This window comes from Mizuhopecten yessoensis, unplaced genomic scaffold (genome assembly GCF_002113885.1).
Source record: "Mizuhopecten yessoensis strain PY_sf001 unplaced genomic scaffold, ASM211388v2 scaffold1011, whole genome shotgun sequence".
Lineage (NCBI taxonomy): Eukaryota > Metazoa > Mollusca > Bivalvia > Pectinida > Pectinidae > Mizuhopecten > Mizuhopecten yessoensis.
The window spans coordinates 543,323-559,671 of record NW_018403833.1 but is presented as its reverse complement, the minus strand read 5'-3'; the positions used below and the strand labels follow the sequence as shown (position 1 = coordinate 559,671).

Sequence of the window (16,349 nt, the reverse complement as noted above, 5' to 3'; positions counted from 1 at the left end):
TTTTTAACATATTTGACCCCTGTGACCTTGAATATGGGTGAAGGTCATTCATTTGAACAAACTTTGTAGCACTTCATCTCAGCATGCTACTGGCTAAATATCATCACCCTGAGCATTTTGGTTATTCAGAAGAAGTTGTTTAAAGGTTTTTTAATACAATTGACCCCTGTGACCTTGAATATAATTGAAGGTCATTCATTTGAACAAACTTGGTAGCCCTTCACCCAAGCATGCTACTGGCCAAATATCATCTCCCTGGGCATTTTGGTTATTGAGAAGAAGATGTTTAAAGTTTTTGACATATTTGACCCCTGTGACCTTGAAAATAGGTGAAGGTCATTTATTTGAACAAACTTTGTAGCCCTTCATCCAAGTTTGCTTCTGGCCAAATATTGACACCCTAGGCCTTTCGGTTATTAAGAAGAAGTCGTTTAAAGTAAAATATTGACGCCGGACGACGGACGGACGACGGACGCCGCGCCACGGCATAAGCTCACTTGGCACTTCGTGCCAGGTGAGCTAATAATCAATAAATCAATTTTGAAGATTAATAACAGATTTAATTACCTGCTGATTTTTATCAGAAATTGATCATAGACATCACGAACTCTAAGGAAGCCAGTATGTGGAGCATATCCATATATGCATCTGGCATATCAAAATGATAGAAAAATGCTATTTCTTCATTTCTTGATGATTGCCATATATATTTCATTGTTAAGGATTGGTACTTTCATGAGTGTGAAGCTTATGTAATTTATTTTTGTAAAGGCAGAAAAATATTAATTCCACAAGATGAAATAGAACAGGCATTAATTATCATGAAAATAAATGGAAATTCTATTTATGACACTGTGTATCACTAATTTGACAAAATATATCAATAGTGCAACACAATCACAATACAGAACAATGGATTATGAGTACCCAATCAAAGGTCACAGAACAGGATCAAACATCACAGCGTAGGACCATTTGATAATGAGTAACCAATCAAATCAACCCTCTACCTTGTAATACCGTACACAGTGAATCCCTGTAAATACTTCCACAATAAACTTCCTTCTTGGTCAATCTCACGGTCAAATGTTTTAATTCATCAGTAAGAACTTCCTTGTTGAAGTGTTTTCCAATAAAATCTGATGAAGTGATCAGTAACAGTGCGTGAGTCAACATAACGACACGTACATAGTATCACAACCAATGTTTGTGTAACTAAGGTTTTATCAGAAACTGTAATAGGATGTACCAGTGTACTGATTTCTGTAAAAAAACTGTCGTATATTACTATAAGCACTATACAAATTTGTTATTTGATCTAAAAATTTATATATAGAAAACAGCTCCCTAGCACATTTGTCTTGTTAGAGATTCATAATACAAAACGTAATAATAATAATAATAATTCGAGGTTCTCATATACCGCTTTATCACAACCTAGTTCGTAGGTCATCTCAAAGTGGTTCACAAATTATTATCCGTGGTTATAGAGATTTTGCAACCAGCCAACATCTTTCTCAACTCCCTGAGGAGCATACAGCCAGAGCTGCCATTTTGGCGCTCACATTCAGCAATTTATTCTAGCACTGCCCAACCATGTACTCATTTACAGCTGAGTAGACTGGAACAAGCGGAGTAAAGTATCTTGCTCAAAGATACAACAGTGCCGTGCCGTGCCGTACCGTTACTCGAACCCGCAACCCTTCTGTCAGGAGCCCAGCATCCTACCACTAGAATACCGTACCTCCTTCATCAGGGGATGTTTTTTTTTTTTTTACTGTTTTTACCATCACAAAGACTATTGATGCTTTTATTTATAATTGTATATATATAGCCCCACCAGCACTGGACACAGCCGGTCACCTTGATTGGGCGACTAGAAATTGTCAAAAGATGGATGTTACTGGCCCAAAAATATATCTTTGGGCGAGTACATTATTATTCTCAAAATCGTAGTTTACTACCATAAATTAACCACCCCAACTTCGGAAATCCTGTACTCTCAAGAGTCTGGGTCACGCCGTTAAAACGTGTAAGTGCATTAGAATTGACGCAGACGGTACCGGTCAACATGACGGACGCAAACAAGGGCTGGGGATTTTTAAAAAGAACCCCGTCAACGGATACAAAGAGGGTTTAATTGAAGAATAAAAAACATCTATTTATATTGTTTTATTGGCATTTTGTATTGCTCAACACTGATTTTTTTTTTAGTGAAATATTTGGGCTACCAATATTCATTTTGGGCCTGTGGAATATTTTTTGTACTCGCCCAAAAAAAAAATTCGGGCCAGCCAACTGTTCTGCACTGCCCACCCCATTCCCCACCCCAGCATAAATGTATATAATTTTATATATCTATGGGATAAAAAAAAATATGTTCAGTATTATTTTATTATGATGTGTATAGGGAAAGGTCTAGTACAATGTATTATCTTATTATATTATAATTCTTGTCAAACTACTTAGCTCCCGACAATATCAAGAGGATCACACCTTCTCCTGCATCAGCAATCCTTTTTTCCAGGAAGTGATTTATTAAATTCAGAAATATTAATTTCTATCTTNCCTTCATCCAAGTTTGCTTCTGGCCAAATATTGACACCCTAGGCCTTTCGGTTATTAAGAAGAAGTCGTTTAAAGTAAAATATTGACGCCGGACGACGGACGGACGACGGACGCCGCGCCACGGCATAAGCTCACTTGGCACTTCGTGCCAGGTGAGCTAATAATCAATAAATCAATTTTGAAGATTAATAACAGATTTAATTACCTGCTGATTTTTATCAGAAATTGATCATAGACATCACGAACTCTAAGGAAGCCAGTATGTGGAGCATATCCATATATGCATCTGGCATATCAAAATGATAGAAAAATGCTATTTCTTCATTTCTTGATGATTGCCATATATATTTCATTGTTAAGGATTGGTACTTTCATGAGTGTGAAGCTTATGTAATTTATTTTTGTAAAGGCAGAAAAATATTAATTCCACAAGATGAAATAGAACAGGCATTAATTATCATGAAAATAAATGGAAATTCTATTTATGACACTGTGTATCACTAATTTGACAAAATATATCAATAGTGCAACACAATCACAATACAGAACAATGGATTATGAGTACCCAATCAAAGGTCACAGAACAGGATCAAACATCACAGCGTAGGACCATTTGATAATGAGTAACCAATCAAATCAACCCTCTACCTTGTAATACCGTACACAGTGAATCCCTGTAAATACTTCCACAATAAACTTCCTTCTTGGTCAATCTCACGGTCAAATGTTTTAATTCATCAGTAAGAACTTCCTTGTTGAAGTGTTTTCCAATAAAATCTGATGAAGTGATCAGTAACAGTGCGTGAGTCAACATAACGACACGTACATAGTATCACAACCAATGTTTGTGTAACTAAGGTTTTATCAGAAACTGTAATAGGATGTACCAGTGTACTGATTTCTGTAAAAAAACTGTCGTATATTACTATAAGCACTATACAAATTTGTTATTTGATCTAAAAATTTATATATAGAAAACAGCTCCCTAGCACATTTGTCTTGTTAGAGATTCATAATACAAAACGTAATAATAATAATAATAATTCGAGGTTCTCATATACCGCTTTATCACAACCTAGTTCGTAGGTCATCTCAAAGTGGTTCACAAATTATTATCCGTGGTTCTAGAGATTTTGCAACCAGCCAACATCTTTCTCAACTCCCTGAGGAGCATACAGCCAGAGCTGCCATTTTGGCGCTCACATTCAGCAATTTATTCTAGCACTGCCCAACCATGTACTCATTTACAGCTGAGTAGACTGGAACAAGCGGAGTAAAGTATCTTGCTCAAAGATACAACAGTGCCGTGCCGTGCCGTACCGTTACTCGAACCCGCAACCCTTCTGTCAGGAGCCCAGCATCCTACCACTAGAATACCGTACCTCCTTCATCAGGGGATGTTTTTTTTTTTTTTACTGTTTTTACCATCACAAAGACTATTGATGCTTTTATTTATAATTGTATATATATAGCCCCACCAGCACTGGACACAGCCGGTCACCTTGATTGGGCGACTAGAAATTGTCAAAAGATGGATGTTACTGGCCCAAAAATATATCTTTGGGCGAGTACATTATTATTCTCAAAATCGTAGTTTACTACCATAAATTAACCACCCCAACTTCGGAAATCCTGTACTCTCAAGAGTCTGGGTCACCCCGTTAAAACGTGCAAGTGCCTCAGAATTGACACAGACAGTACCGGTCAATATGGCGGACGCAAACAAGGGCTGGGGAGTTTTAAAAAGAACCCCGTCAACGTCAACGGATACAAAGAGGGTTTAATTGAAGAATAAAAAACATCTATTTATATTGTTTTATTGGCATTTTGTGTTGCTCAACACTGATTTTTTTTTTAGTGAAATATTTGGGCTACCAATATTCATTTTGGGCCTGTGGAATATTTTTTGTACTCGCCCAAAAAAAAAATTCGGGCCAGCCAACTGTTCTGCACTGCCCACCCCATTCCCCACCCCAGCATAAATGTATATAATTTTATATATCTATGGGATAAAAAAAAATATGTTCAGTATTATTTTATTATGATGTGTATAGGGAAAGGTCTAGTACAATGTATTATCTTATTATATTATAATTCTTGTCAAACTACTTAGCTCCCGACAATATCAAGAGGATCACACCTTCTCCTGCATCAGCAATCCTTTTTTCCAGGAAGTGATTTATTAAATTCAGAAATATTAATTTCTATCTTGCATTACAGAACTTATCAATACTGATTATGCATAGAAGCTGCATTCACAGTGTTTTGTTCCATTCAATGTCATATAAATGACCTCTTGTCTAAAATAGTATTTCACAAATGAGGACCCCTATATTAGGTATATAAAGAATTACTGACTACCTCTGTCTAAAAATGTCAAGATTATTCAGTGGAAACACATTTTTAGCTCATTTCACCTTTTTATTAAGTCTTCTAATAAACTTTTTTTTTATATCTACAACATCAACTTCAATGATGCTCTATATACAAATGTCAAGGATTTTCAAGTAAGTGACTCCTGTGTATGTTATCAATGGTAACCACTGGGAGGTATAATGTGTATAAGGTGTCTACACAACCAAGGCAATGTCATATTGTCACAAATACACCTATCACCAAATCCATCATAAACATTAATACAAGTTTACCCTATCTGTTATCCATCTCAGCACACTTACATAAATATCACCCAAGGTAAAGAAAGCAATCGTGACAGTAAAATCACACCTACCGCGGTGGCTGTTATATCTACTAGAAATCAAGGTGGTTGGAGTAATTACTGTGTATGAAGGTGGTTGGATTATCTTCTTTGAGTAAAGATGGCTCGATTATCAACTGGAAATAAAGGTGGCAGGATTGTCTCCTTAGAACAAGAGCAGCTAGACTGTTCAGGCACCATTCTCTAAGGAGGCGCGGTAGTCTAGTGGTAGGACGTACGCCGGGCTTGTGACAGAAGGGTTGCGGGTTCGAGTCACAGCACGGCACTGTGTTGCACCTTTGAGCAAGATACTCTACTCAGCTGTAAATGAGTACATGGTTGGGAAATGCTAGAATTGTTGATAGCTAGCTGTGAGCGCCGAAATGGCAGCACAGGCTGTATGCTCCCCAGAGAGTTGAGAAAGATAATGCAAAGCTGGTTGCAAAGGCCTTATAACCACGGATAATAATTTGTGAACAGCTTTGAGACGACCTTCCGAACTAGATTGTGATAAAGCGGTATATAAGAACCTTGAATTATTATTATTATTATCTATACGTAACCCTAATCCTGTTGACTCTCAATCAAAGATAGCAGTAGTGAAATTGATAATATTTAAACTAAGGGTCTAATGACATTAAGTATTTATATACACGTACATACTATGTGAAAAATGAAAAGTTAACGCCTTCTGTTCTATGTTGGTAAATTAAGACACTTTCTTTGTATAAATATTTTGGAGTGAATATATATATACACCCTATAACGACTGAAAACTCTTTAAACTGTTGGCCATCTTGGTTTAAGGATCTGTCCCAAAAATTTAATATGCACAAGATATGCAAAAGATCCCTGCAATAGTCTCTGAGAAATAGCAGTGACGAAAGTGGACAGGCAAGACAAACCATGGACCACAATGAAGGGCGATTAGCCCACCATCTAATAAAAGCACTGCATATTTTTTCATGATTTTCGAGAAATTAATAAACCAACACTTCAATGAATAAAGATAAATTTATCTCAGTTTAAGTAGTGTTCACGTTTCTTTTTTGACAGAGTGTATATATTTTTTTTTTATATGTTATCTAGTAAACACATCTTTACAGAGATCTTCGATTTAACACACTGACAGGTTGCCAGCATTTTTATCATAAAGTTTTATGTTTTTCACACGAATTACGTCTTGTGTGTACTCCACCACCATCATATATTGAGCCGTGATATATCACTTAACCTTCTCTTACCAAGCTAAATTATAATTAACTTCCTACATTTTAAATGTTATTCAAAAGTTGGTTTTTTTTGTTTGTTTTTTTAAATAAAAACTATTACTACTTCAATCAAGAATGACATTTTCCTACAACTTAAGTCTGTCTGGACTTTGAAACAAACAATAGACATATCCTTGCCGACCGACAGTTTTATCATTAAAGTTGAAGGTCGTTGAGTGTTCTGTTGGTCATTGTACGTTATTGACCTCTAGATCTTTACACTACTGACCACAGGTCAGTCAGGTATAACTAACACAACAGTCCTTCTACAGATTTTGTGTAACTAAAATAAAAACAACTTTTCCTTAAAATTGAATGTAAGAATAAAAGTCATGAGGTAGATAGCTTCCCTTAGCTGGATACATTTATCTCTGCCTCTGTGTAATAGATTTTTTATGAATCAGCTGATAAATCTGTTTTATCATCACTAAACCATGTGTCACCTGTACTTATGTGTCCATAACTTTTCTTTCTTCACGACCATGAACTCTAAAATCATTGTGCAGTTCTACTACAGTTCTTGATCTTCATTCAATACCTGAAAAGCCTCTCCTGATTTGCAACATAAATGAAAACTTTCCATCAGCATTAATTTTACGAACTGACATATAAACAAAATCATAAACAAAACGGTTAAGTTTGGTTACTTTTACAGGTAAGTTAATGATTACCTGTGTATGTATCCCGTAGGACATCCACTGATCGGACCAGGTTGCCGGCGATGGCCTGGTTGAGCGCGCCCAGTACTAGTTCCTGTATCTGGTACGTACATATCTTCAGGCCCTTGGTGGTCAATATCACACTCTGCTCGTCAAAGTCTACACCTGTAAAAACATTAGTTTATACCTGTAAAACAATGCCCAGTCAAATGATAATCTATACTTCTAGAAAACGATACTATACACCTGTGAAAAAAATGCTTAATCAAATCTGTGAAAGTCTTTTTGTTTCATAAGATTTGCTTTTTAAATGGTAAATTTTGCAGGATTTATCCTTTTTGTGAGTTTCATATTAAGTGTCCATGGCCATTTTGCTATGGTAAGATTTAGATTCATTTACTATTAAATTTTGTGGCTTGTACTTTTCACAGAAAACCTTTAACCCCAAAAACTGCAATCACTGAACCCAAAAAAGATTTTTTTTTACCATACTTCAACACCAGTAAAAACAATGCTTAATTCAGTGATAGACCACACCTTAATGTAGACATTTTCAGGGCTAGTACTCCAACAAAGAGCTGGACAACCCTTCAATTCCATGACAATTACAAATTTTGAAGACCCTTTAACTTCCAGGCATTCTCTAGCTAGTTACGGAAAAGAAACCTGGCCTAAGATTTGGATTATATCATTTATCAACATAACATATTTGAATATAGGTAAGTAAAATTTAGAATTTAATCTTTAAGGTAATTCCATTTCTTGATCAGGATGTATACAGTTGAACTTCAATTTTCCAAGATCTTGAAATTATCATGCATTAAATATGTTATTATCTATATTTTGCAAATCCGGGAAAATAGAGGTTATTTCCTTTTAGGAAAGGAAGAATTATTTGACCCTTGTATAAGCTAGGAAATAGATTTTTTTGCCAATTATAGATAAGCTAAAAGGTGACATTTTTGGCCCCTGTACATAGCTAAAAATTCAAAAATAAAAAAATCTTAGTTTGAAAGGGAATATTACTCGGACCCCTGTAGATATAAATATATAGGAAGAAGTTCTGTCCTTTGTAAAGTTTCTGGCGACTCTGGCAGTATCTGTCTGACGAACCCATGGTGGCCACACTCCAGAGGACTGAGGGTAATAACTGACTGTTGATCTGTCACTTAGCCCTACTATCACCATTGTTGACCTTGACCAGGAGTTCGTAATCATGTCTAGACCATACACGATTCCCTCACAATGTCTATCTAACCTTGTCCACAAGGTTTTTGTATACATGTGAAAATGTACTTGATAGCAGTGGAATGCATGCACATCACAATCAAATTGCTACCACAGTGACATTTGCTACCATTAATCTATCATCAGCTCCCATGATACAAGAGAGTAATTGTAAATTCTTATTGAAGCGCACTCATGATCAAATTGTAGCGCAAAATCAAATTTGTTCATGTTAGTGCATTGATGAATTATCACATTCGTGAATAGGCACATCCACAATATATGCAATAGAAAACAATATACAGAAAATTCAATTAATGTAATCATAATTTAGCACGTTATTTAACTCATTCACCCCTGGAGACACAATTGAACTCTTCCAATTCAAAGGTTTGAATAGTTCATTATGAAATTTAAGGGGTGAATGAGTTAAAATATGATGTAAAAAGCTCTGAAACAAGATAGTACTAACTAAATAATTGTAACATCAACAGTAGGGTAGAACAAGGGTAATGTCTAAATATATCAAAGGAAAATTGTGATACATATATGTCAATATATTGGATATGTGATAAATACATTGTGTAATTTACTTTGACAAAGTGTACTTGAAAAGAAATGAATAAAGTGCACCGATTACGATATGTACTACCTGGCAATCCACATCTACATTCAAGGTTATATTATAACACACTTCAATTCAAGTGATAAGGAAGTACACTTAATTCTGACATAATGCAAACAACCTAGTGACAGGTATCTGATGTCTTCATTGTGTCACTTACAAAGGATAGCGTACAGATTTATAATGTCTAATTTGTAAGTTGTTTTGAAGGGTAATTGAAAAGATTTGACGTTACTGCAACAGAATTTTCCTACGAAAAAAATAATTGGAATATTTCCATAACGGTGTAAACAATTGTTAGTATATCTGACATGGAGGTAAGGGATTGGTTTCAGTGCTTACTTGACAAGGAGCATGGCTACTTAAGTTAGGACATGGCGGTCAGAATATCAAGTTATACTCATCAACAAAACACTTGGTTTTGTAGGCGTATGGTGAAAAATGGAGAAAAAAAATTAGGTTAGCAACAAACTATAGGATTTACTATGATACCCCCATTCCTCCATGGCCATGTCCAGTGCCTGCCACAAGATGTGATGTGCCAAAAAACACCTTTATGTACCTTGATGTTTTGGTACATTACAACGACTTGACCTTTGACTTCTTGTTCTGACTAGGTTTTCATGTACAATTGTATGTACTTGAGAGTACTATGTGATACTTCCACTAGACACGGTATGTTGTACCTCTGTGGAAGTATCTCTCCCATACAAGTCCTAGGAACAAGTGACCCTGCTGTATCCCTCTGGATGATTGTATGAGGCTACTAATGTGGTACGTTGGTTCTCTTGTGCCGTCTACTTATATGCATCCTCGATATCCAGGGATTACGTCATCCTCGATATCCAGGGATTACGTCATCCTCGATATCCAGCGGTTACGCTCACTTTCGCTGTCTACACCCCTGGAATATGGCATAGCAAAATCGAAGGGTCAGTGTGTGCCACCTTGTTTATGAGACAAGAAGACTAGTTCAATCCTTTGATATACATCAAAAGAATCTCCCAGTCACAAAACAGTAAAAATTGACAGGCTTTGAAGTCGGGTGTCTCTCCTTTGTAATTTTCAAAGGACATGTATCAGCCTAGCGATTGGTCATTTTTTTTTTTACCTGAAACCAATCAAACAGCTATCTTTGTGCCTTCAATTTTGCTATGACACATATTCCAGGGGTGTAAAGAGCGAAAGTGAGCGTAATCCCTGGATATCGAGGATGACTTATATGGGACAATGAAGTAACCAGAACTGATCTGTTATTACCCACTATACCATCTCTTCTCTTTCCTCTACACATTTTTTTCAGTGGTGTCTCTCTTGATATCAATCTCCATATATTAGCTGTTGGTTTAGTTATGGTCCAAATAAGCATTACATGACCTCATACATAAAATGTAGTGAACAGTTGTTGGATTCCATAAAGGTGAAACAATTTTGCTGGTGAGATTGCAAGAAATTTCACTCCATGCAGTCATTACTGCATGGCTACAGAAATTATTGTGATCGTGTATACATATTTTACAGTAAATTAATTTTTATGAGTCAAAGTTTAATACCTAGCATCAAAGGTAAACGGTTGAAAATTTAAGAGGAAGAGCAGGTTGTACACGAATTTTGTATTCATCCCTATTTATTTATATTCTACACGCTGACTGATGATCATGAATGTGCAATTTTTTTACAAGTAAAATACAAACCGCTGCTGTGCATTATATATATATATCTTATCATTCAAATTCAAAATGCCCTGTAACATTAAATGTTTGCTGTAGATGAAGTAACACATATTTTTCTGTCCCTTATGAGGGTGAATTCATCGATCATCATGACAGCGAATTATCAGCACACAGCATAACATATATACATTGTTTTTTCTACTTATATTTTACAACAGCCTGTTCCTACATGAATTGGCAAAATAAGACACTATTTTTATTGAAATTAGAAAGATGTTCCTCATGTTTTGTTCATTTTGTGAAAATAAAGCAGTGTGTAGCTAGGGGAAGCAGTGTGTAGCTAGGGGAAGCAGTGTGTAGCTAGTGGAAGCAGTTTGTATTTGGCTGTAAAACTAGGCCAAAAGAATTAATGTATAGCGCTTAAAATTTGCAGGGTCAATATTTCACAGTTTCGTATTCAGTACATGTTCGCAGGGGTTAAATTTTGCTGTGCACCCGAATTACATGTGTCGTGCAAAGTATTTTGAGTGTCATCATTTAAGGGTTAAACCTCGAAATATAGGTAAACCGTTTGAAAACTCTGATCCCAAGCATCGCCATCCGCCAGTGATTTCATTTGAAAAAAAATCATATGTGTATGTACCTGGTAGGAGTAAACTGTAATCAATTAATCACCTACTGTGTACACATACATATGTTGTGGCAACTTATATGTAAGTGTTGTGTTTACATTGACTGCCCAGTTGTCCAGTGATAATCTGATTTGGGTTCATTTTTAAAAGCTTGCATATATGTATAACAGCGTTGGGTTAGAAGTATGTTCAACATGTTGTGATAAGGTCTGTAAAAGTGGATAACATTTTTCGATAATTTCACTGGTGTTTATATTAGAATTTGCGGATATTAGTCACTTCGCAAATATAGCGAAATTAAAATCCCCGCGAAATATAACCACTATACAGTACTGATATAGAGTTAACGTTACTCCACGACAACAGAGAGAAAACAAACAGGTTACCTTACCTAGAAACTCGTACTGTGCTGCTTTGTCGACTAAACTCTGGTGAATACTCTGAATAGTCTCCGATATCATCAATTTAATCTCGTCACCCTTCTCTACAGAGATCTTCATCAGAGATTTATACAACTCTGTCTCCTTCCCTCGTGCAAATTCTAATTTTTTCGGAGTGATCATCATGTCTCGTGCCATGTCAAATGCAGAAACGATAAACATATTTAGAGATCGTTCGTGACAGTTGTTCAGGACAGTAGCCGCATTCACGAGGTACCGCTGAATTGTTTGCTGGACGAAGTACACAATCCTGGAGGGAAACGATGCGAAATTATCGATAAGTTCACTATCGACCTCGTAGTAGTCAGTGGCCATTGTGTTGGTGAGGTTTCTACTACCTGGACTTTCGCTCAGATAGCCAATATCACAGAGTTGATGAAATACTAAAGAAGATGTCAATATCACACGTCCCTTACACGTCCCTTTGGAGCATACACTTGACAGCGGCGACGACATTGGAGATACACAGTAATTCGGTTCGTCAATATTAGTCAAATGGTTCTGGTTTTCATGGTCATCAAGGTCCTCTATAGAACCATTGCAACCTGCTTCCAGTTTTTGTTTACTGGCATTGAGATTTTTTTCTGTAGTCCTGCTTCCATCACTAGAATCTGACTTTTCTGTACTTACCCCAACGAAACACACAGGCTGGTAATGACTTATTGTCTGTAATTTCTTCAGAAAACTTAAATCCTGAAGTAGAAAAAGAAAACTGTGAAAGAAGCATGCAGGCATCAGATTTGGTTTTTCAAACATCCATTAATTGGACATGTTCATGAAGAGTATTTGCTGAGTTGCATTACTGCTGCATCTTATCATGAACTAATTGTTCTGACTGTATTTTTATATCTATATCATATTGTCAAATTTCTATGAAGAAAAGGGGTAGTGGTCTGTTTTCCTACAACAGGGAAAGATGAATTTCTTTCGAAAATTAAACACTGACAGGTCGGCAGGGTTCATCCCAGTCCATCAGTAGCACACAATGTCAATCTTAAATGAGTGGAGAGAGAAATTAGAAATTACTTGAAAAGAGATGTATGGAGTGAGACGTGATTGTTGGTGGGTTTTCATTAGAACACCAAACAGGTTGTAAATCATGAAATACTGTAAAAGATTATCGTAAAAAATTATCCCGAAGTGGAAATGCTAAAGATTTTCAGGTTGAGTAAATTAGCATGAAGATTTCCACATGGAAATATGTATATAAATTACAGATATATATAGAATATCAAGATTTCGGAACATTTGCCAACGTGAAAATTTCAACCACAGGGGAAGATATCAGATTATAGATAAAATTGTCACTATTAACTCATTGACTTCTGAAGTCATATTAAGACTCTTCCAAGATGACGAATTGTACAGTTTATTGCTAAAATCCAGGGGTGAATTGGTGAAATATGTTTATGTATTCTTGTATGTTTCTGTTGGTGCTAGTTATATAAGTTATACGTAGAGTAGCTCACCAAATGTAGGCAACACCGTGTTGTATGTGAAATGTGTGACAAATATGTAACAGGTGTGATCTAATTTTAGAAGTAAGATATACATGTCGCTTCCCAGAAATTCTAGATTGATTGACAACGATCGTTATACAGTACCAGGTAAATAAAAAATATTCAGTACAAGTCCAGTAGCCCGATGCATGGGGATGGGACTAGTACAAATGTCAAGGCTACTGAAATTTTCAATATTTACAATGAAAATATAGAATAAACTATTACAGTATTAGTTTACATGTCCTGCCTACTGGTAATTTAAATATGAAGTGAACACCCCTACCTGCATGCATGTACCAATGGAAATATAGGTTGAACTATTGTCAGTTTATGTATCCTGCTTGCTAGTAATTTAAATATGGATTGACCATGAACACCTCTTCATACATGTACCAATGAACATATAGTTTGAACTAGTACAAGTTTACATAACCTGCCTGCTAGTAAATATAATATAAACATGAATTAAACAATAAACACCCCTTCCTGCATTGTACCAATGAAAATATAGGTTGAACTAGTATAAGTTTACATAACCTGCCTGCTAGTAATTATAATCTAAATATGAATTGAACACCCCTTCCTGCATGTACTTATCTGCATACTTTTTCCTGTTTCTAAACAAAATAACATTTCAAAGTCTGAAATATCAGATTTGTAATAGGAAATCTGACACAGCCCTTTAACTTTTTCCCCTCGACTTGAAATATCAAAAACCTACGTTTTCTGTAAGTTCCTGTGTCTGGAATGCAAACAGGAGAATGGGCGAGACTTTCTCACAGCATTTACTGTACTTCTGTTCCAGGTCACTCCCGGAGTCATTCATTGAGGGTGACACAATGACCTTTGCTCCGTGTCGGAGCATCGAGTGATTGATCGACACTTCCAACACAGCTGTTCCGTTAGCCCCATCTAAACTGGGGTTCTCTGAAATCTCAATGTCTTCTATGGGTATTGTACTCCAAGGTCTTTTATAGGCTTCTAAATTTTCAGCAAGATCGTAACCGTCTGGAAGTGATAAACCAACAGACAGATTACTTCCATATTTGAACTGAACCATACGATTATTTCCATTTATGTCTCCGTTTTCGAATCTAGGGAAAATGTTTCGGCTGAATATCTCGTTAACCACACAGGACTTGCAGTAAGCATTCTGTCCAAAAATGACAATGCCTGGAGGTTTTCTTGCTGTGGCTAGTATTTCTTGTTCTTCCTCCTGAAGAAGCTCCGCTGAAAACAGCTGACCTGAAAATGGAAATAAAAATACCAGAAATGCTCACAGATTGTTGTCCTAACATACTTCAAAAGGTTCATATGACCATTTCAGTATATCTTACCCCTTACAATTATCTACCAGAGACGCCCATTGAGAAATCAGGCCGAGGGCCTGGAAAGTCTGAGGGCTGACATTGGTACAGGGTTATAAGGGTAGGATATAGAATTGGTCTTATAAGACTACTTTTAAACAACATGAATGAAGTTTTAAATAATAATGATGCAAATTTTGAAATTCAATATATGTGCAAAAATGGCAAAAATGTTCACCCTGACTTACACAATTAGTTTCCAAAATAGGGGTCATTGTAAGTAATTTTAGACATTATTACTCTATTAACTGGTAGATTGTGGCACAAATTTTTCCACATGATAAGATTTGAAAGGTTGATAAGTAAGCAACTGTCACCTGAAAGCTCTTACAAATTACAGTTACAAAACTTTACACCTTGTACATTAGTTAGTTTTACGGAATCCAATTGACATCTTCCCTGTACATAATCTTGTTGTCCTAAAATGGGAAAGAAAATCATGTGACACTGCATGCCTAATTTGCATACTGTCTTATATCACACAAAATGATAACAGTAATTATAGATTTTCAATGTATTTTTCAGTTTTATGTACAGTGGATCTGGACTACAATGACTGGATCACTGGCAATGAACCAAAAACAGATCCACTATATTCCTCCCTCTTACAATCTTTCAACAAAATTGTGGAAATCAAGCTTTAAGTACACGCACGAACCTAGATCCATTTCTGCGAGTATATTTTGCTGACACCATGCATGACCAAATCTGGGTGAAACACGAAAGGAAAAATGCCGGGCAGCATTAGAACCAGGGACCTTGAACAGTTGATGGCTACCTTGCAACAAGTCATCGACCTAATGCAGGTTTACAAAATAGGTGTTAGACACGCAAAGGTAGAATATAAAATAGTATATATCATTATATGTACACACCAATGTTTTCGTGTGTCCACTCATGCTGCACCTGTGGTTGTATGCCACATTTAGATTTTGACTGCATGTACCGAAATAAAATAAATTGCATTGTACCTGATTATAACACAAAGGAAAAGCATTGACGCAAGAGATACAACAATACATGAAATCATCCTCATCTTGATAAGATAAGAGAACCATGTGTCACAAACGTCACACTGTCAAACCTTGGTCACCAAACACTTTTCCTGTTCAGACATCTTTATCTCATAGCATGAAATCAGAACGCAAAGCTTAATTCTAATTTAAATCTAGTTATTAGCCCTATATTAATGAAATTTAGTACGATGGTACTTTAGACGAAATGTTACGCGTACCCTTCTCAACTTTTAATCTATGAAACTACGTCTGTATCTTGTGACCCTCTATGTCACCTTACTCACCAGCTTCTGACCTTCCCGACTCATTTATGTCATCAAAGCATCGTTTTGTATCGTCTAAGATGATCTGTAGTCTCTTAGAACAACTGTTGAAACGGTTGATTTCGGTTGTCAAGCTCGCCATCCTAACAGAAAAATGAAAGTTCAGAAGTAATCTCTTCCGCCTGCTCTCTCCTCCATTTTCATTTTGCACTGGGATTAGTGGCGCGTATTGCGTAGAGTTATTTCCCTTTGACTGTTATCGCATTTAGCTCGCTTTCATTTAATCGGTCGGACCGGTATATATACGTAGATTGCTACGCCTTTGATTATTATATATTTATTCCATTACTAAGAGTTCAGGGTCTGATGGTTTTGTGGCAGAATATTTTAAAGCATTTTGGAAATATT

General features: G+C 36.2%; 1 protein-coding gene across 1 annotated transcript in view; it reads right to left on the bottom strand.

Annotated features, from left to right (window-relative positions):
• The window catches only part of LOC110456268 (dual serine/threonine and tyrosine protein kinase-like), a 26,682-nt gene extending 10,536 nt beyond the window's left edge, over positions 1-16,146 (bottom strand). The window contains exons 1-4 of the mRNA XM_021506889.1: positions 15,963-16,146; positions 14,017-14,540; positions 11,745-12,486; positions 7,209-7,361 (exon numbers count right to left, since the gene is read on the bottom strand). Of these exons, the coding sequence (XP_021362564.1) occupies positions 7,209-7,361; positions 11,745-12,486; positions 14,017-14,540; positions 15,963-16,083 (1,540 nt within the window). The 5' untranslated portion in view covers positions 16,084-16,146. The remainder of the gene's footprint in view (positions 1-7,208; positions 7,362-11,744; positions 12,487-14,016; positions 14,541-15,962) is intronic.
• Between the last annotated feature and the right edge of the window lie 203 nt (positions 16,147-16,349).